The sequence below is a fragment of the Thermobia domestica genome, chromosome 16 (assembly GCF_964235325.1).
Source record: "Thermobia domestica chromosome 16, izTheDome1.hap1.1, whole genome shotgun sequence".
In the NCBI taxonomy this organism is placed as follows: domain Eukaryota; kingdom Metazoa; phylum Arthropoda; class Insecta; order Zygentoma; family Lepismatidae; genus Thermobia; species Thermobia domestica.
Window position 1 is genome coordinate 28,439,297 of NC_137469.1, and position 22,000 is coordinate 28,461,296.

General features: G+C 37.1%; 1 protein-coding gene across 1 annotated transcript in view; it reads left to right on the top strand.

The window, feature by feature from the left end:
- LOC145672956 (solute carrier family 35 member E1 homolog) overlaps nt 1-9,853 on the top strand; it is a 41,446-nt gene extending 31,593 nt beyond the window's left edge. The window contains exons 5-6 of the mRNA XM_081742210.1: nt 4,877-5,119; nt 8,628-9,853. Coding sequence (XP_081598336.1) covers nt 4,877-5,119; nt 8,628-8,837 — 453 coding nt within the window. The 3' untranslated portion in view covers nt 8,838-9,853. The remainder of the gene's footprint in view (nt 1-4,876; nt 5,120-8,627) is intronic.
- Nucleotides 9,854-22,000: the final 12,147 nt, after the last annotated feature.

Here is a 22,000-nt window from a genome sequence, read left to right on the forward strand (position 1 = left end):
CAGTTGAAGGAATTTCAATAGAACATATTTCATGTAGATCTATATTAGATAGTTCACAATTATAAACAGATTGAAAGTGTGTAGCAAAAGCCTCACATTTTAACTTAGTATCAATAATTTTTTCGTCGTTATATTCAAGGACAGATTGATTCATATTAACTTTTGAGCATCTTCTATTATTTATGTAATTCCAAAATTCCTTAGGTTCATTAGCAATATTCGCTTCTACCTGATAATTATAATTTTGAAAAGCTAATTCAATGCTACACTTAATTTCTTTCCTAATATCTACAAAGTGCATGTAATCAGAGTAAAGCTTAGATTTTTTAAATTTACGTCTAATGCGATCCTTTTTCTTTATTTTTTTTATTATTTCAACAGTAAACCAAGGCGGATAGGAACGTTTATTCTTAACCTTTTTTGGTGCACATTCATCAAGTACCTTGTACAATTCAGAATAAAAATAATTAACACCTTCATCTACATCATTAATTACGTACAAGGAATCCCAATTTTTTTCTTTAAGAAGCTGATACAGCTTCAGAAAATCACATTTGTTAAAATTATAAACTGCGTCACCAAGTTCGTTATAGGTTTTACAGTGTTTTAGAAATTGAATACTAATACTCAAACTCGGGTGATGTCTATCTTCTTGGACAAAGCAAACGTCTGAGTTGGCAACTTCAATATTAGGTATGTTAGTTAATACTACATCTAAAATTCTATTGTTTACGTTTCTAACAGTATTTAATTGCGAAAAATTCAAAAAGCTCAATTTGTGTAAAACATTAGTTTCCAAATTAGACAAAGTTACGAAATAATTATCATTCATATATTCTGTTAAGAGCCCAAGATTGAGATAACCGATAATGAGAACATTATGGGACAATAATAGTTCTTTGAATCTTTCAATATTTCTGAAAAAATCTAAATAATACTCTTCTTTGCTACAGGGAGGGAAATATATTACCCACACGTATATAAAAGTTGAATTAGATAACTCAATTCTGACCCACAAATCTTCATAGTTCGGCAATTCAAATTCATTTAATCTCTCTGAAGTATAATTATTGTTAACAGCTAAGAGCACACCACCCCCATCACGCATTCCGCAACGTTCCACATCTCTATCCTTCCTAAAAACTTAATACTTGTTATCAAACAGTTCAGTACTAAATATTTAAGCTTGTAACCATGACTCAGTAATAGCCACACAGTCAAAATCATACATAGTTGAGCTCAGATAAAAATTATTAACTTTTGTTTTTAAACCGTTAACATTTTGGTAGAATATATCAAATGTGCTATTAACTACTGACATACTACTAGAATAGTTTTTAATATCAATAAATACATAGTGTAGTGGATTATTTTTGAACAAGTATTCGAGCTCTTCTTACACGACAGAATAGTAAATATTTTTCCATAATGCTACATAGGTTCATTAAAAATACTATGTACCAGTCATCATACTTAAATAGATTTAAATAGTATAATATCATTAAAAATATTGAAATTACTAATCTGCTTATTATTCTAAACATTACACCTTTCAATTCACTCCACATAATATATTTAATTAAATATGTATATTTAATACACTCTTTAGACATAATTTTCGTTTACTTACTGTCATCATCCAAGTACATTACTCAATTAATGGGCAAAGTGCTGTCTCCTTCATTGATAGAATTAGTGAAACCTGGCAAATCATCTTCAGTTTTTATAATCATTACCGAACTACTTTCATTTTTTCTAATTAAGATTTGGCCACTAGAACTAATCCAACAAAATTTGTGGTGAGTATTTCTTGCAGCGTTTCTTGCCTTCCAAAAAAGTTGTTTATTTCTAGGGGACAAATTTACATTCACAAAAATTTTTTGATCATCACTTCCAGAAACCAAGTTATTGCTAACCAACCCTGCATTTCTTTTACTTAACCACCTATCCCTTACCGATCGTGTCTTGAACTGCACAATTATTGCTTTTCTCTTGCTTTTATTAGTACCATTTGGAATTCGGTGTACTACATCTATATCTTGTTCTTCGCAATTTAATCGCAATTTTCCTGCCATGTCAATTACAATTTCCTTCAAATTCTCACCAACACGCTCTTGGATTCCATGAACTTCTATGTTTTTGTTACGCCCGTATTGGTTATCATCATTCAATTCTATAGCCTGTTATTTTAGTTGAGTTTTCAACTCTACATTTTCCGCTTTTAATTTCGTTATTTCTTTATCCCGTCTGACGTTCTCCCTAATCTCTACTTTAAACTTTTTAAGTAACTCATCATATTGATTGGACATGAATTGGACACTTGATGTTAGTTGAGCAATCTGAACACACAACTCTTCAAGCTTTGTTCCTATATCTGTAATACTAATAGAATTACCAATCGTGTTACAAGTAGTAGAATCATTAACACCCGTTAAAGCTGCAGTACTCATGGATATTGCTTCAGTTCTCATAGAATTTTCATTCACATAACAACGCTTACACTCATTACAAATCCATTGTCTTATATTACCTGTTTGTTTCATATCAATATACATTTCCACCGAAATATTATAGCATGATATGTGAAACAATTTATTACAAGTCTTATTTGAGCATTGTAATGCTTCATCATAACGACTAATTTTCGAATTACACCTCGTACAGGATGACATTATAGCTGTATTTAAAGCAGAACTCAAGATTCAAAATGGCGGACAATGAACGTAGTGAATGACTTGACTTCTAGGAACTAGCACCTTGCTTACTGGAACAAAACACTGTCTTAATGCAAAAGGAAACAGAACCCTGCCTCAAATGTGCCTTTTTCCTACTTATTGAAATAGTTATGAAGAAACATATATATAAATATATTATATATATACCACACTGCACAGTTGTTGTTAATGTTAAAAACAAGTAAATGTTATTTATTTTTAAATCTCTTATTCACTTACAAGCACACTCCACTTCCCCAGCCAAGCCTCCAGCGCCATGCAACCAGCCTCAACAGAATGTTTGTTTACAATCTGAAGTCACCAAGTTTTCAGTTCTAGGGATCAATCACCAGCTCTATATTGCAACCAAGAACTGTTATTATTACCGGTAACACTTCATGTTCACCTCACTATCTTCAGCAGCTAAGAAGACTTAGGAATTTCACTCAAACACAAATATAATACGGAGCTCTTACTCTGCAGATCCTTCTACTCCATGACCCATAATAAAAAATGACTCCATGACCCATAATAGATTACAGTTGAACAGTGTTACAGCGAATTTGATCGAGCACAAACAAAATTCATTATCAGGGTGTCTATCGGTCACGAATGTCACGGAAAAGTCACGAAATCAGAAAACGGTCATGAAAGTCACGAAATTTAGCTTTTGGGTCACGATTTTTTAAACTGTACAAATGTAAGTACAGATTGGAAAATTTTGTTCTATAAAACGTCAAAATTCACCACCAAAAATGTCTATGGTCAGCCTTAGGCGCTACCAAATCGCAAGCAAAGTACGTTTCTATCGCATGGATGAAAATTCGGCCTAAAATTTGGCGAAAATTCGGCCTAAGCACGCAAATTCGTTCTTAAAAATGTTAGGAAATTTTATGATTTGATAGAGGAAAGGTCACGAAAAAGTCACGAAATTTCATTTTGGAATTTTAATAGACACCCTGATTATGAATGATTCCCAAACCTTTTTCGTTTTCAATGGTATTCTGTTCTGGTGGTAAATAAATATTTTAAGCGAATTTTGAAACTAGACATACACTAAAAGTACGATTAAAGAAAGTAATTATAATCATATTAAGATTATAATTTCAATCCAAGTTTTGAAGTATATTTTTTGAGGTGGACTTATCTGGACTTTATTGTGGGTTTTCTCCCCTCCCCCCCCCCAAAAAAAAAAGAACCAGCAATTTTGGGCTGGGGAAAATTCCAACAACCCTGCTTCTTAGCCTCTAAGGACAAAAGTAGTGTTGACTTGTAATCGAGGAACTGGCACGAAGGTGGGCTGCAGATAGTCCAACACGAGTAACTATATTTTGAATGTTAACTTGCTTTCATTGTAATGTAATAAATATAGATTTGTTGTGTATCAGAATATTGCAAGACTTATGACCAATCCTTGTGGTTACAGTATAAAAACAGGAGCATTCTATGTACACTCATGTCCAAAATTATTGTCGCATGTCTATAAATATATTGTTGTAGAAATATAATTTGATAATGAATTCCCCCGGTATTTCTTGCAATGTTAGTATGTGTATAATCGGCATGTTAGTATGTGTATGTGGCACATTTCATGTCAAAAGAGCAGAAAATAAGAACAATAAAACGAAAATAATACTCTCTTGTCCACTTAGCAACATTTTGGTTTACTCATTATAATTTTCGTATTTATAATTCTTTTCCTATGAAATTTTCCACAAATATACATTTCCCGATTATACACCTAGTATCAGTATTAAAAGTACCCTGCAAATTCATTATCAAATTATATTCTTACAAGAAGACAATTATAGATAAGCGACAATCATTTTGGACATGAGTGTACAATGCTTTACCACAACTCAAAATACCTCAATTTAACTGATTATGAAAAAAAGAAGGAAGTAATTCTTGTAAGTACCCGCCATCTAAAACCATAATATCTGTTAAGGCACTTACTAACGACGATGAGATTTTTAATTTTATCATGTGCTTGGTGCATGCAACTTCTAATACTGTTACTCCAGTTCATATTATAATGGGTTCGAAAGTGAAAGTTTATAATATAATTCATAGTTCAGTTTTTTTTTTTTTTTTTTTATTCTGTTTTACTGAAATGTTTCAAATCGATTATTTATTGTTTCTCTTTCTTTTCCTCCTGGTAGTTAAAGAACGATAATTATAGGATTGTTATTCTGCTCTTTTGTGATGGAGTCCTCAACTGGCTACAAAATATCATCGCCTTCAGTGTCTTGTCACTTGTTACTCCGCTCACATACGCAGTAGCTAGTGCGTCGAAGCGAATCTTTGTGATTGGGATCTCATTATTAATGCTGAGGAACCCTGTAACCTTAACCAATATCATAGGAATGAGTATCGCCATATTTGGAGTTCTGTTCTACAATAAGGTGAGTAATTTTTTTTTTCTTTCTTCAAAGATTACCTGGAATATAGTGTATTTATTTCATTTTATTCGAAAAGTAACATTTCAAGGAAAGTTAAATGTTTACTGAAGTCAGGTGCACGAAACCAAATTTTAAATAGAATTTTAACCTTACTTGCTTTCCGGAAGCAAGCAAAACTACATCATTGTACAGGGTAGCGCAGTGAAATGGGATTTTTTTTTTTTTTTTTTTTTTATCTAGAATTAGCAACAATGTATGGCCGGCATTTGTTTGGGACCGATAACATTGAGAAGACTTTATCATTTAGTAATAATGAAGAATTAAAGTTGTGCGGAAAGTGTGTTCGCTGTGAAAGTATTTGATAAGAACGGTAACATTCTATGCAGTAGTCGAAGTGAGACGGTATGCAGTGGTATACCATACCGTCTCTGGTTTTTCAGTGATCAAGACAATATTTAAATAGCCGGTATGTTGAGTCAAAATTATAATAAAACATACCGCCTCTGCTTTTTTCCACTTCGAACACTGATTCTATGGCCTCTGAGATCCCCTGAACTCAGCGTGTGATTTCTCTCTTTGGCGAATCTATGAGGACATTTCGAAAGCAAAGAGTGTAGTACACGTCCTGCAAACATCATTGAACTGAAATTCAAGGTTAAAGAGAGAGACACTGACGTTTCTCAAGACGTAATACACTGAACATTCCAGCAAATTTCCAAAACACTCGTATCATCTCGTATATGCTGAGAAGGGGCATATCTCTCCGATGTCGTCTTCAAAAAATAAAAGTGACATGTAAGTGCCATCGCTGATGTCATTGTTAATGGCATATATATCTACATGCATCTGAATCATTAAATGTATTCTTTCCTGTGTTGATTAAGGCATTCTAAGTCAGTTAAAATTTTCCTGTTTTCCTGCGCTACCTGTATTTTGAATACATCTCTATGTCCATCACCGGGACGAAGGCAAAAGGGTTAAAACATACAGGTAAAAGTAACATTTAGGTGGCTCAAACAGAGACGAAGGAACTGTGAAAATATTAAACCTAGTCATACCTTAACATATTTAGAGGCATGGCAGTTTATGTTGTAGTTGTTTTTAGTTTAAGATAGAAGTGCCTAAATCCGCCCTCGTATGTCATTATTTGTTTTTCTTGAACATATCAAAAAACACCCTCCTAATTTTTTTATATGTTAAAGAGGAACATATGAGCTGCTTATTTTGGAAATTTGAGGTTGATGTTAGGTGAGTCATTTCCAAAAATAATTGCCAAATTTTGACATTATTTTTTCTTCTTTTTTCTCTTTCATGGTGAAATTCATATCCCACTTGGGAAATTCGTTACAATGTTTTAAATGCTACAAATTCTAAGATTGTTTTAGTGAATCTTATAGGGTTTACAACTTCAGTCAGTTATAATTTTTTATTGGAACCACATGCAGACTTGGTTTGTATGTCATTACACTGCAAAACACTTCAAGTTTGACTCACGTAGTGAGTAATTGTGGAGTTGACCACGCGCGGCGCCACCGGTCAGTCGTTGAAAATGGATACTTTCACTGGTGCCGAAAGAGCGTAAGTGCGTGTTTTGGCTTGAAGAAACGAAGTCAGCAACGAGTGTACAGTGTAAGTTTCGCACACAATACGGCAAGAAACCACCTAGCAGACCAACAGTGTACAAATGTCACCAAACATTTGTTGAAACAGGTTGTTCTATGCGACACACAAAGGCTCTAGGGCACTCACCCATGACTGGCGATGTGGTGGAAGCAGTTAGGGAGAGTTTTGTTCGCAGTTCTCGAAAATCTACACTACGTGCATCACAAGAAACTGGTATCCCTCAGACCACTGTTTGGCGTGTGTTGCGTAGACATTTGTGCATGAAGCCATGTCCTGTCCTTGGTTCAAGCACTGAGTGAAGCAGATAAACATTCCCGGCATGAATTCTGTGGTACCATGTTGGATCGCATTAGTGGTGGTGTGTGATTCTTAAACAATGTGGTATTCAGTGTCGAATCAACTTTTCACCTTTCCGGCCGAGTCAACAGACACTTGGGGCACGGAAAATCCACTGATGCACGTGGAGCTGGTCCGTGACAGCCCCAAAGTGAATGTGTTTTGCGCTATTTCCAGAGCAGGGCTATTCTTCTTTGCTGAGAGCACCATCACCGGCATCGCCTATCTTGATATGCTTCAGAACTTCCTTGTTCCAAAGTTAGATGAAGATGACCACGATGGCCGCTTATAATGGCAACAAGATGGCGCCCCGCTACACTACCTGATAGACGTAGGGGAATTTTCCAGATAAGTGAATAGGTTATGGTGGACCAATTGCCTGGCCGCCACGATCTTCGTATTACACGCCACGTGACTTCTTCTGTGGAGTTTATGAAAGATAAGGTGTACACTTATCCCCTACGTAATAATATTAATGAACTGAAACATCGCATCACAACAGCCATCGCGGACGTAACCCCCGAAATGCTGGCTACTGTTCGGCAGGAAATCGACTTTCGTTGGGATGTGTCAAGGATGACCGCAGGTGCACACATTGAGCCATAATGGATTTATCACAAAAAAAAAAAAAAAAAAAAAAAAAAAACTTGAAGTGTTTTGCAGTATAATGACATATAAACCAAGCCTGTATATGGTTCCAATAAAGAATTATAACTGATTGAAGTTGTAAACCCTATAAATAATCATCCTGTATGTATATTCTTAAAAATATAGAAATATAATTATTTTATTCAATTATTCGTAAGCGGTGGATCCAGAGGTAGAGGAGAGAATTTTAACAACCGGCTGAATGACACCACTTCGTGTTTCAAAATGAGTTTTCGCCGCAGACATTGGCCGTAGATTAATATTGTTAAGCTTAAGTTTTCAGACACGAACTTTTTATTTAGTCACGTGATCAGAAATTCATGTGAGTTACCGCTTTCACCAATGATGGTTAAAATTAGCATACTGTTAAATATGTCCCTCTCGAGACAAACGGGTGTATCTAATTTTTTTTTTTCAACTTTTTCAGGGGACATATTTAAAGATTTTATCATAATTTATTCTATCGTGTTCTGCTAAAATTTAATTTGATCTCGTAAGTTATATGCTTGAAACGGAGGAAATCAAACTAAATTTTAAAAGAAGACGATGGAATAAATAATCAGACCAAGTTTAAACATGTCTTCTGGAAAAATTAAGAAAATGAGATACGTCCGTCTCGAGAGGGACGAATAGTATACAACATTTGATTAAGAAAACTAACCGTTTTGCTAAGGTCTATCCTCTTTAATTCTAATAGTCATCCATTATGTTAGCGAGTCTTCAAATGTTCGTATAAATATTAGATAATTGTAAAGATGTTAACAAACGTTGATGGAATCTTGATTATATGAATTGATCCTATGTAAAATTAACAAAGCTATATTCGGAAGTATATACACCTGTATTGTTACTTCCTAAATATTTAAAATTTAAATAGTAATTATTTTTTTTTCTTAACCAACAGGCTAAATACGACGCTAATGAAGAGAAAAAGCGGCAGAGTGTACTTCCCATCACCCAGGATTCTCAGACGAAGAACTACACCCAATATTCGCACATATCGCAAGGCATGTTTACTAATCAAACAAATGCAGTAAACTTGCAGAATGGGTTTGCAAATGGCTACGGCCAAAAATCTCATAAGAAAAGCAACGGGAGTTTGTTATATGTATGAAAGTATTTAATGTAGCTGATTCAAATTCCTTCAAGAGCTTTAAGACGTTAAAAATAAAAATCATGTACAATACGACTATTTATTGGAGTATACATAATGTACATAATAAGAGATGATTTTGTATTTTTGCTATTTCAATTTGTAAATATTAAAAATGACGGAAGTGTTGTTATGGACAAGAATCGCGATAGACGGTTGAGACTGTTTTTTATACGGATGGCGTTGTGATTATTTTTGAAACAATACGATGTTCCTCGAATTGTTACTGTAAGATTTCATAAGTGTTTTATTTTTAGTGTTATTTATTGTTTTCCCCACTGACAATAGTATTACCTTAAATATTTAAAGTAGTGTCATAAAGCTAGTATTGTAAATAGTATTTTTATGTATTGATAAAATTTTATTTTGTACTATAATTGATACAAGCCGCTTTACGATGCCAAAACTATCAGCCTTGCTCTTGCTACTGCGGGTGGATGTAGGTGAACAAATGCTCTTTCTATGCAGTAGGGACTTCCGGATTGTTAATCCTGTAGGCGATCTTGAGATGGTATTTTTTCCCCTATAATTTCACCAGGTAGACTCTGGATTGTGATAATATTGGTCCTTGAGAACTGCTTTTGGAAATTCTTTCGTATCTGTAACTTGGTTACAAGTGAATGATGGATTTATTTAACAATTGTAAAAATGAAATTACATTGTTGAAAAGTTCGTTGTCATTATGGGTAGCAAAAGGTTTTGATTTGTAACTATGAGGCTATATAGACCAAGACCTATTTAAAGTGGAATCTGATGTGCTCTAGTACGTTCTTGTGCTTCAAAGATACATACACAAGCCACCACAACAGCGAGGGCTGACAAAAGAAGAGAAACTGCATAAGATACACTATGGAACTGTCATAGAAAGCAACAGTATATCAGTATACATTGATCACCAGTTGAATTAGAGACACCACCTTTCGCTCTGATAATGGCGGCTACCCGCCGCGGCACGGACTCCACGAGGCGCCTGAAGTGTTGTTGTGGCATCTCAATCCATATATGCTGCAAAGTCTCCCACAGAGCCCGCAGGTTGGTTGGAAGAGGGTCCACAGCCCGAAGGCGTCGTTCCATGGCGTCCCAGATATGTTCGATGGGATTGAGGTCCGGTGATCATGATAGCTAGGGAAGTGTTACCAGATCAGAGGAGTGCTCATCAAACCAGTCTGCTACCATCCTAGCACGATGGGCCGGCGCATTGTCGTGAAAGATGAGGTCACCATCCGCAGCCGAGCAAGTGACAGGACATGGTCATCCAGAAGATAGCGATAGCGTTTACCTGTGAGAGACCGTGTTACATGTGTTATGGGACCTATTTCAGTCCACGTAAACATGCCCCAGATGAGAATACCACCACCACCGGCCTGCACAGTTCCCTGCTGGCACGATGGATCCATTGCCTTGTGCGGTTGGTGCGCACCCCTCCCCGTCTACCGGCATGCACCAACATGAAACGTGACTCATCTATCCAGACAACCTTTTTCCACATTTCACGGTCCACTGGCGATATTCCTTTCCCCATGCTAGACGTTGTTCCCTGTGTTGTGCGGTTAGAAGGGGTACTCGCGCGGGCCGAAGGCTTCTGTACCCACGGCGAATAGGTGGTTGTGGATTGTGTGGCTGCTAACACGGCGTTGTTGTCATACATTGAACCTCTCCGCGATTTGACGCACTGTGGCCCATGTATGGACTGTTACGATGCGGGCCAGTCGGCAGTTTGCCCGTGCGAGTGCTGTTTTACCGGAAGCCGGGTACTCACGATACACCCTTGGCACAGTTACCTTTGAAAATCCGAGTGCTGCGGTCGCTTCCAAAATTGAGCCACCCAGTCATCTGACCCCTGTGATTTGACCACGGTCAAATGCACTCAGGTCCTTCGGCTTACCAAGAGAGGAAGTACACGCCAGCAGTACACGCGCAATACGTTTCATTCACATGAATTGGGTGGAGCCTCTGCAGGGTGGTTTCCGCAACTGTCGTGCTGTCTCTAATTCAACTAGTGATCAGTGTATGTGCTAGTGTTTATTATTTAAGAGCTGCCGTGACTTAGTCGGCAAGGCGGCTACGTACAATGGAACAGCCCAGGTTCAATCACGGTGAGGGTCGGAAATGATTTTCTCGCTTCAGGAGTTACTTATTTGTGTAAACCGTAATTAGTATTTATTAATAATCATCTGTTCATTAGTTGGGTAGCTGGGGTTAAAGTGGCGGAGCGTGATGTTTGAATCACCTTCTTCCTGAATATGTCCTGTTCCTTATTTACTTAAATTTCCATTTGTACTATCTTTACTAACATTTTGTTTCTTATCTGTGTCTTGCAAGTGCTGTCAAGCAAGACAGTGAAACTTTTGACTGTTAAGATCGTTCAAATACATTCGAAAAGCAGCAGAGAAGAGCAAGTTTAGTGGTTTCGGATTTATCTATTATTTTGTACTGAGAAACGTGACATATGTCGTAGTTCAATTTTCATTCATTCACTCTTTTACGGTCCTCGATTTTTAAGGTAAATTGTAGACTTTCTCAAGTAGATACTGTTTTACTGCTACTTATCGTAGGATCATGGTTCATACCTCGTTTTATTCACAATAGAGTAACCTTTCCAACGGTACCACTCGCTTGTCCGTATAATACACCATGAAAATGGAGAGATTTTCCGAAAAATTCCCTTTTCACGGGCCCGGGTTGACGTTCACAACTCAAAATCACTGGAAAAAGTACATAGTTACGTAGACAATACATGTGTAAAATTTTAATATGAAATCTTGAAAAGTAAGGACGGGATTTTTTTCCCCTGAAAATCTCAAGGTGACTATAGATAGATAATTTATACGACGTGATGAAAAATATTACTGCGCCATTACTGTTTGTCCTAGGATCATGGTTCATACCTCATTCTCTTCAGAATAAAGCAACCTTTCAAAGGATACCCCTCGCATGCCCATATCATATACCAGAAACGGGAATTTTTGGAAAATTCAGCAAATTTTCCTAAAACCGTTTTTGAAACCTTTAGGCCTCTTGGCCTCGGGTTGATGTAGAGATCTCAAACAATTGATAAATAATTAGAGGTGTACACAATGCATATGCAAAATTTCAATATAATATCTTCAAAGCTAAGGGTGGGAAAATTTTTTTGAAAATTGACAAAAAAAAAAAAAAAAAAAAAAAAAAGTGATGTCCCCCGTCCCCATTTGGCGTCACTAAGTTGGTTATCCGGTTCCAAAACGCATCTAGGGTATACTTTGGTTCATGTCTGACTTGACCAATAATAATAATAATAATAATAATAATAATAATAATAATAATAATAATAATAATAATAATAATAATAATAATAATAACTGCTTTAAATGTCTGTTGGTTTTAGGACCTAAATAAGCGGTTAAAGACAGCACTGCATTATGGTACGAAAACGTACCATGGACCGTAAAAGGGTTAATTGAATATTTCAGTCCTCACGGAGATCATTTTCAGGAAAACTCTTGCTGAATATGATCTCCGTGGAGATTGAAATATTCAGTTTAATCAATGCAGGAAAATTGAGGTACAAAATACGTCACGTTTCTCTACGAATGTGTACCCTATAGCCAAGGGTGCCGATCCGGGGGAAGGGGGGTGCGAGGGAACCCCTCCAAAGCTCACGTGGGCCCCCCTCATTGTATTTGTAAATTTATAATATTTGGCAAAATTTGAATGCAATTTGTCTTAAAATCTTCATATTATGCTTTCTGCATCTGAATGGACCCCCCAGATTTACAGAGAAATCGGCGCCCTTGCCTATAGCTTCAATCAGTACTAGTTTTAGTATTATTTAATTAGCCCACCACCTTTCTCAGAAATTGTGTATCACATACTACGGAAAGAAAACTTCGTAAATATAGTGTCATAATCCTAACTACAATAATCCAGTGCAATATTACAACTAAATATGTAAATATATTTTTTTGTTTCTTTTTATACACATCACTTATTAGACTCAAGATCACATTTATCCTTTATGGTATTGGTTTTTGCTTTTTCTTTATATATTTCTTTTACTGGAAAATAAAACGAACTGCTTCTCATGAAATTATTGTGATTACTTGTGTAAACCTTGATCGTACCTGTTAATAATCAGGTCATTCTCTTTACTTTCAGGAAATTGCTATATAAAGTTATTTTCTTTGTTTCAGTTATGTCAGCTAAATATTATCATAAAGAAGAGCTGTTAATGTAGAAATAAATACATTTAAATACTGTATTTAGGTGTAGTGTTAACGTCAAGTCAAAATGTCAACGAGAAACTAGAAAGATTAATCAAGATTGTAAATCACGTAATTTATTCATTGTAGCTTTGGAAAATTCAAGATTACTATTAAAACTCCAACTGACCAAAGCAGTATATATATGCTTCGGCTATGTAACACAAATATATAATCTTAAAATACATACTCTGCTTTGGTCAGTTGGAGTTTTATTAGTAGTGTAAATCAATATCGTTGTACCTTCCATCGAGGAAATTTAACATGCGATAAAAGTATAGTTGAAGAGTTACTACCAGAAGATCGTATATGCTTTTGTGGAGTATTGTAAAGCACAAGCGAATAACTCCAGTATAGTACCCTCCAAGTGTCAACTCTTTACGTCAAATGTGTGCTTTAGAATCTTTGAAATATTTCGTTCCGTGTACAGTATTCCTAAAGATATACAGTAAAACCTGTCAACTTGGCCACCTGCTCATCTTGGCCTGGTTTGTCTTGAACCTGTACTTTCCCATAAGACATTCGTTACTTGTTACTCTGTAAGTTGGCCACCTGTTTATCTTGGAAGTTGGCCGCATTGAAGCAATATGTACCCTATGATGATAAATTTACCTGCGTATCTTGGCCACATAAACTACCATTTTGTTATTTTTCGTAACTCTTCGTATTCCCATATGAGAGGTAAATGTTCTGTATTTGTGATTGGAGACAAAGAAGCATTGATTCCCACGAGGTCAATTGCCGGAATATTTCGCTGATAAAAGGGTGGTGAAGGAAGATGTGAATAAGAAAAAGCACGTACAGGAACTCAGGAAATGATTGTACGTATTTGTTTACCCTGTGTAATCATCTCAATTGTCAACTATTAGCACCTGACGGCTTGTCGAAAGATGGTGTAGGTTTTGAGATATGAATTCCCTTAAGATTTTCTCAAAACATATTTTGCTCCGAGGGAAACACTTGTAGCTCATTAACAATAGATAGTTAACCACAAAATTAGGATGTGCATATGTGCCAAAAAGGATAAAAGAAATACGTCTAGAATAAATTAGCATGGATAAATTTGTTATTAATAACTGATTTGCTATTTTTTTTCGAAAGGTCCCTACAGAAAAAATATTTGTCATTGAGTTAATGAATTCTAATGGATTCAAAACGTAGAAAGTTGAATAAACTGTGGATAGAAAAGAAAAAGGAAGAGTTAGATTTGATAGGTAAAGGTGTGTCAGCGCTCAATATCTGTACAATTTGGGGTATCGAAATCTACGGTAGGGAACATTAATAAAAACAGGGACTCAATTATATTGTTGTGATTAGTCTATATGCGTTATATAAAAGTAGCTGTCGTGCCATTGGTTATTAAAATTTTACAATCAGGTAATACTAGAAATGCTATTGTAAAAATACACCAATTACACTTATTTTCTGTAAGTTGGCCCCTTTTCAATGGAACCGATGGTAGCTAACATAGACAGGTTTCACTGTATATGAAAATACGTGTCTGAGAGTACGAAGATCACAATCAGAGTGGTACGTAGTGACTATGGTGATCGTGTCATCTGAAACAGAAGTAAAAAAGAATAGGGAGCGAAAAAAATCGCAATTAATTCAGACTACGATTTACGTATCAGTAGTACAAAAGCAAGTTCTTTATTAAAAGAACCTATTGTGGACGACATGCAGTGCTAAATGTGAAGAATCTAGAGTTATGAGATTTGCAGTGTAAATAGATTCGTTAAATAAATTTAGAAGAAGGGAAAAAACGAAACATAGGAGGTAATTAAAAGAGAAATTTAGAAACAAAGCGCCGAAGACACGCACATTTGATCGATATTTTGTCCACTTTCCCGTCTTAATTGATTAAACTTCCCTGTATCCATAAATATGATTTTTGATTTTTTGGAAAAAAAAAAAGTAATGAAGTAGAGAAAAGTCAATCGAAATTGTGAGAAATAGTATCCTTTAAACTGCTACCCAAAATAGTTGATTTATCATTACTCTATCGTATATATATTAAGTTGATGCGAACGACATCTGGTGGGTACAACACAACACAGGGATGGATTAATGTCACACTTCTAACATCACAAACGTAGTACACGTCCAGCTAACAGACTGGGGTGCCTAGATAGTCAAGAGGCAGAGAGTTGTTAGGCAAAATGCATCATTGCGAACACACAATTGCAAGTGATTTTTCTTTACGAATGCATACTTAAACTTTCTGCACAAGCTGCATAAGAAATCAACAGTGCATTTGGGTCATGAATGGCAAATCCTTGCTAAGTGTTAATAATGGGAAAGTTCGGTTTAATGTAAAAATGTGACCTATATGCCTAACACTACTCAGTGAAAAACTGGCTATCTGATAGTCTCTGTCGAAGTAGTTCAAATAATCCGCAGAAGAATGCGCGTGCCTATATGTCCGATCAGTTCTGAAGTAACATCTGGGCTGTTTACTTAATATTTTCGTTTTGGCACTTAGCACGGATTTTATATTCAGTCTGCAGTTAGGCACAGACCATACTACTGTCATTCGTTGGCGGCTCCGTGCAATTCATGGGTGCCATGAATTGACACCGTCCCACAAGAATTACCATCAGGATGTGTATGCTGTTCTCTGAGTACTGGGGAAGTTCTCTGCGTTGAATTATTACTTCAGCTGAAAAATGGGTCTGATATGACAATCGTAAACAGTCGGAAATCGTTAGATCGTGATCTATGCCCAGAATCGTTTCCTGAACCCTCTCTCCGCCCAGAGAATGTGTTATTTCTGATATGATTGATGTATCGTGGGAGTGAACAATTCTCTCTCTCAGGCGGGATGAAATTATCGATGTAGACTCCATGAAATGCACCGCAAACTTGGCTGCAAATATGCAACAATACTCCAAACATGGTAACGACAATGCTTGCTCTCATGTTGGCGTAAAGTACCGAGCAGGCTGTCCGTGAGTTTCAGTATGAAACCCTTTCTCACCCGCCGTATTCTCACGATATTTGTCCCACTGACTACCACCTCTTCCGGCATAACGGATCACTTCTTACAAAGGAAGGCTTTCCGTGGTGATTGAATGGTGTAATGTGCGGTTGAGGACGACTTCGCATCGCAGAATTTCGCCACGGAATCCAATAGTTGGCTGAGCCATGGAAAAGTTTTGAGGTTGCAGAGGATATCATGGCACTTTGGATCATCATCTCTTTCACTGCTCTCTCTTATCTAAACATAGGATAATAGTTATGAAAGTTTTACATCAACGCTATGGCTACGGCCCATTCTCAATTAAACAACTTCTGACAATAAACGATTTAGACATTTTGCACTACATCATTACCTTTTTTCAAGATAATGGTCTTGCACTCTGAAAAACTATAGCATGCTTAGCCGGAATCTAATAGTAATTTAACATATATAATTTTTAAACATCTTTTTTTTTTTCCGGTGGAAAAAAATCGCTTAATTACACTTTACATAGACTAATATTCTTACAAACATAATATCAGATTTTATTACCAAACTGAACTGTTACTCAAATTCACTTTATCAATTTCACCGCAAAAGGCCTAATAACACACCTTTCAACTAACAATCATAATTTTACATCGTTTTCTATATTAAGGATGTGAGTGAAACAGACTTAAGAGTGCACTCTTCAATTTTTAACACCTATTTATTGTTAGGTGAAGTGGAAGTGGATATCATTTTAATTAATCAGGTATGTTCCCCCCCCCCCCTTTCCTCGAAATTACTTGCACCAACCTAATATACAGGATGTTCATGAGTTAGACCGATAAACTGTACGAGGAGATTCCTCACAGCAAAATAAGGAAGAAGTTCATCGAGTCTAAGATAAAATAGATAGTTTCGTAGGAAGTGTTGCCCAAACCATGGGAAAATACATTTCAACACGTTTTACTTTGAATACAAGAACCTTGAAGTTGGCGGTCCATAACCATGTGCAGAAATTCACACCTACGTTATCCAAAAATGCACTTTTTAACAATGTTTAAGAGGTTTGCGAAGGATTCCTCAGAGGGCATAAGAAATTTCCAAATATGTTGTGCTTGTGTGAACTCTATATGGTTGCATAACACTGGGAACAACAACTTATTAATTCCGACTGAGGATTTCCGTGGTTTCGCCCAGTCACACCAAACAGACCTATACCTGTTCATTTCGTTAGCCAACATGAAAGATCCCGTGGCGGATAAGAAAATGAAATCTTTCAGTTTTACTTCCCACGGTTATGCCGGTTAGGCTAAAGGAGACGGTGATGATGAGTAATGAATGAAGAAAGTGGAAGAAAACGGGAGAATCCCGAGGAAACCTACGCACACGGTGTTTGTTCACCACAAAGTTCACTTGGCGGGGGATGAGATCGAACCCGGGAACCCAAGCACCAGAGGAGAACGCTCTACCACTGACCCACCGCGGTGGATGAGGGTTACGCTATAGGTAGTAATGGCAAATATGGCAAGTGACTGTTGGTGAGGTACGATGGTCAGATTATCACTGAACGGATCAAAACCATCATTTATAGTATCATGGAAGAATACATGAGAGCATGTCTAGGAGCAGTAAGTACAATCTATACTGGAAACAGTCCGTCCTGCTTACAACTTCCCTCTTGAGATATGAACGTAGGTTACCACAGGATGAGTGAAAATTTCAAATAAATTGAGTGCGCTGTTTACCGATGAATTCACATAGTGCGCAATGAATAAGTGAAACCGCCTTTTCCGTGTTCTATTTCTAGGTGGACAAGTGAACCGGAGCCAATGGCATACTAGATGCTGTCCTTACCTATAGTAGTCATGGTGCATACATTATGTATTTCAATATTGTCATATCGTGTTCCAGGCATTTATATGAACATATCATAACCATATACAGGATTTCAAACTGAAGTCAAACCTGAGACCTCTTGATTTCTAAGTAATCAATCATTCATTGCGTACTATGTGAATGCACCCATAAATAGCATGCACTCAATGTACTTGAAATTTCTTTTCGCTCATCCTGTAGTATTCTACGTTACACACCTTAGTCGGGGCATTGGAAGAAGGGGATTGTTTTCAATCTAGATTGTAATTTGTTCTCGGACATGTTCGTGTATTCTTCTACAGGGTGTCTACTATAATTCCAAAATGAAATTTCGTGCCCTTTTCTTTACCAAACAATAAAATTTCACATTTTCAGGAGAAAATTTGGGTGTGAATTAGACCGTATTTTCATGCATGCGATAGAAGCGTGCTTTGCTTGCGATTTGGTAGCGTCTAAAGCCGACCGTAGAGATTTTTGGTCGTGAATTTTGAAGTTTTATAGAACAAAATTTTCCAGTCTATACTTATATTTGTACAGATTAAAAAAAAAAATGACCCAAAAGCTAAATTTCGTCACTTTTTTCTTGACTTTCATGACCATTTTCTGATTTCGTGACTTTTCCATGACTTTCGTTACCGATAGACACCCTGTTCTATGATCGTGTCGATTGTAGTGTGATCGTTTTGATCCTGTCTGATCCGTTCAATAACACTGACCATTGTATTATAGGGAGCTGGCGTTAATGCGACGCTGAGGAATTCAGAGTTGATTGACCTGCCCCTCCCCCGTCACCAAGAAACAGTCACTCGACGGTTCTGGGCAGGGTTGCAATTTTTTAACCCTGGCAACGCTGACATATAAGAGGAGGGTAAGGAAGTATTGCAAGAGTCGGGCAGAAAAAATGTTGAAATTTTCCCCCTCTACCTCAGCCCCCGCTGGTAAACAAGCTAGCTCCCTATAATACCTACCCCACTAGCAATACCACTTACCATATTTTCTAATACTACCTACAAGGTGACCCATATGCACCACAGAATCTTTCAAGTGTCCTTCCGCGTGCAGATCTGTCTAGTGTCACTGAGTGGAACTATGGAAATCCTGTCAGAATCGTTAAGTGTTGTACGCAAGCACTTACAGAATGTCCACCGTCTTGCCTCTAGTTACGATACTGATTTCTCGCCAATGCATTCCATGTTCAGCGATACCAAAGCTTTCCTTTAGACCACCTTTACGTTCGAGCACATCTGAGAATCCCTTATTTCGCATTGCTAAAAAATTAATTTTTGGACAGAATAGGTAATAACAGGCTTTCTTTTGTTAGAATCTCGGCTCGAAGCTAGGCAAGAAGTAATTTTACATTTGTTACATTCCGCTAAATTTGTCTTTTACTGGCTTCGAATGTTCCCAGTGCGCACACTTTTTTTTTTTTTTTTTTTTTGAGACGAGACTACGAAATTAATCACTAGGCTTTTGATTCCAGACTCATTCTGGTAAGCTCCAAAAGTGACATGGTAATTAAAATATTTGTTACTCTTGGATTATTACTGTCGATTCCTTGTTACTACGGTGTCCAACTCTCTATATTCAAAATAATGCCGTATAAGTACTATATCTGTTATGTAGTGAAACTATAAAGTATTACGATATAGATAGTAAAAATAGAAATGAAATCTTATCAGTTTAACGTCCCATGTTATTCCCTTTAGGCTAAGGGAGACGCATGACTAAGGCAAGTGAATAATAGAACTGGTGGAATGAGAATATGGGAGGACACGGGAGTACCCCGAGAAAACATGGACGCGATGTAGTCTATACCATTAACGTGGTCGGGGATCGGACCAGGACCCCATGCACCAGAAAATATGAAAAGAAATCTTTAAGTTTTACGTCCCTCGGTTATGCCGGTGAGGCTAAAGGAGACGGTGATGAGAGATGAATGAAAATGGTGGAATGAAGAAAGTGGGAGAACCCCGAGGAAACCCACGAGCACGGTGTTTGTCCACCACAAAGTTCACTTGGCGGGGGCTGGGATCGAACCCGGGGCCCCAAGCACCAGAGGTGAACGCTCTACCACTGAGCCACCGCGCCCCCCTCCCCATGCACCAGAGGATAAGCACTACCAGTCATCGTGCCCCCCGACGATGTAGATAAGAATCTGCATATTTCTGATCTTTAGAAATTACTGGTTTCAGCAACGGTGTATTATAAACAGAGATATGTTGTGGGAAGATTGCTTGCTATCTATGGAAATTTATTCACATGTGCCATATGAAAATACACACCGATACCAATGATAGTGGAGCTATATATACTACCTCTGCCTTCACTATAACATGCTCGAGTGGTCATAACGATTTTATTTTACTTTTAAATTTGGCAGGACATTCTGACACACACAACTGTTACAAGTTAATGTTAGTACGCCAAACACACAAATCCATTGGCGATTCCAACCTCACCAAATACTCGAATAAAGATGATGTATGAGTATAAATCCGGATTTATCCAGACCTAATTTGGGCGATACCATGTATAGTCGGAATTTCTGTCGATATCAGGCGTATGTTTAGGAAGTGGTCACTCTTTCACGTTTCTATCAACCCGAGTACTCTTCTTTCCTTTCCCACTACTTCAGGATATGGTAAGGCAGCAGCGATGGATCATCTACACTGTAAATATGGTCGAATTGACCTGTTTCTTGCCCTCCGGAAATATAACTCATCCCGGTATTACCACCAGCAAGGCTTCGACTCACTCTCTCAAAAATCGAGGAAAAATTACCAATCTTCCAGGACTTCGACGCAGGAAGATACAACAGGATTGTAACTGTAGGTTCAAAACTCACAACAGAGAAATGAAAACTACAATAGCTTATGCAGTGAATATTAATGCAAGTACAGTATTAATACACAAAGTGGAGCGTAATGTGCTGCTTTTTTTCCTTTCTTTTCTTGGTGACCTCTCAACTCCCCTTATAGCCACCCGATCCACTCACGTCCAGCACATGTACTTTCATTCTTTCTACATAACATTTTAATTTTGGACCGAACAAATTTAAAAAAAAAAAATCTAAGTTTCGTACATAGCATCTTCATTCCGTGACAGTGTACATTAGCGAGAAAAAAAAAAAAAAAAAACTATACTACAAGTTTCTCAACTGAGTATGGAGTTGTGTGATTTCCTCATCTAGACAATCTCTTTCTTCCTTAGCGAAGCTGCTCTACGGATAGCATTTTGACTTTGTCAATAAAGTAAAGCACGACTTCTGCTCTGCTTCATGTGCGAGCTGGTTTGTTTCAGACTAAAGCTTCACTTGTTTACATCAATTTCCTTTTCTTTCTCTGCAGCTGCTGTACATTTTCGCTTTTCTTTCCTCTTGTTTTATGACGTTGTCACAAATAGCATTCATATGAAATTTTACTGAAGAGTAAGTACTGCTGCGAAAATAGACTGATTATGAAGGATTGATACTGGTACAATCCGCAGCAAAAAACTTGCAACATGGGCATGTAAGTTAATTGTGAAACGAAGTCTTTTGCTCCAAAATAAGTGTGCCGGTAAGGACGCAAAGGTTTCTCCTGGCGTGATTCGTGCCATTTAAACGTTATGTTGATTCCCTGCGCTGTTAGGCGTAGTTTCACAAACTTACATGCTCATGTTGCAGGTTTTTTGCTGCGGACTGTACAAAGCAGTTTCTGGAAGATAGTGTTAGTGAAGGCAGCATCCAAGAATGGGTTCACAGACTAGTGGATGAAAGAAAAGCTCTCCCAGTCAACCACCCTGTTGGGAGAAAGCTTACCAACCATCCACATATGCAGGATGACAAATTATTATTCAGAACAAAAACAGGATCAGCAAACAAAAATAGCAATCAATTAAAATCTTCATTGTAATAGTGAAAAATCTGACATTCAGTATTTCTGTAAATTTCAAGGACAGAAATGCATTTTTAAGGACATTTCCAGGTTTTCCAAGAAGAGTGGGAACCCTGCACCAGTCTTCTTGTACACACGCAATGCGTCTCAGAGACGAGAGTATGGTGGGAAACGGCCTGTAACTGA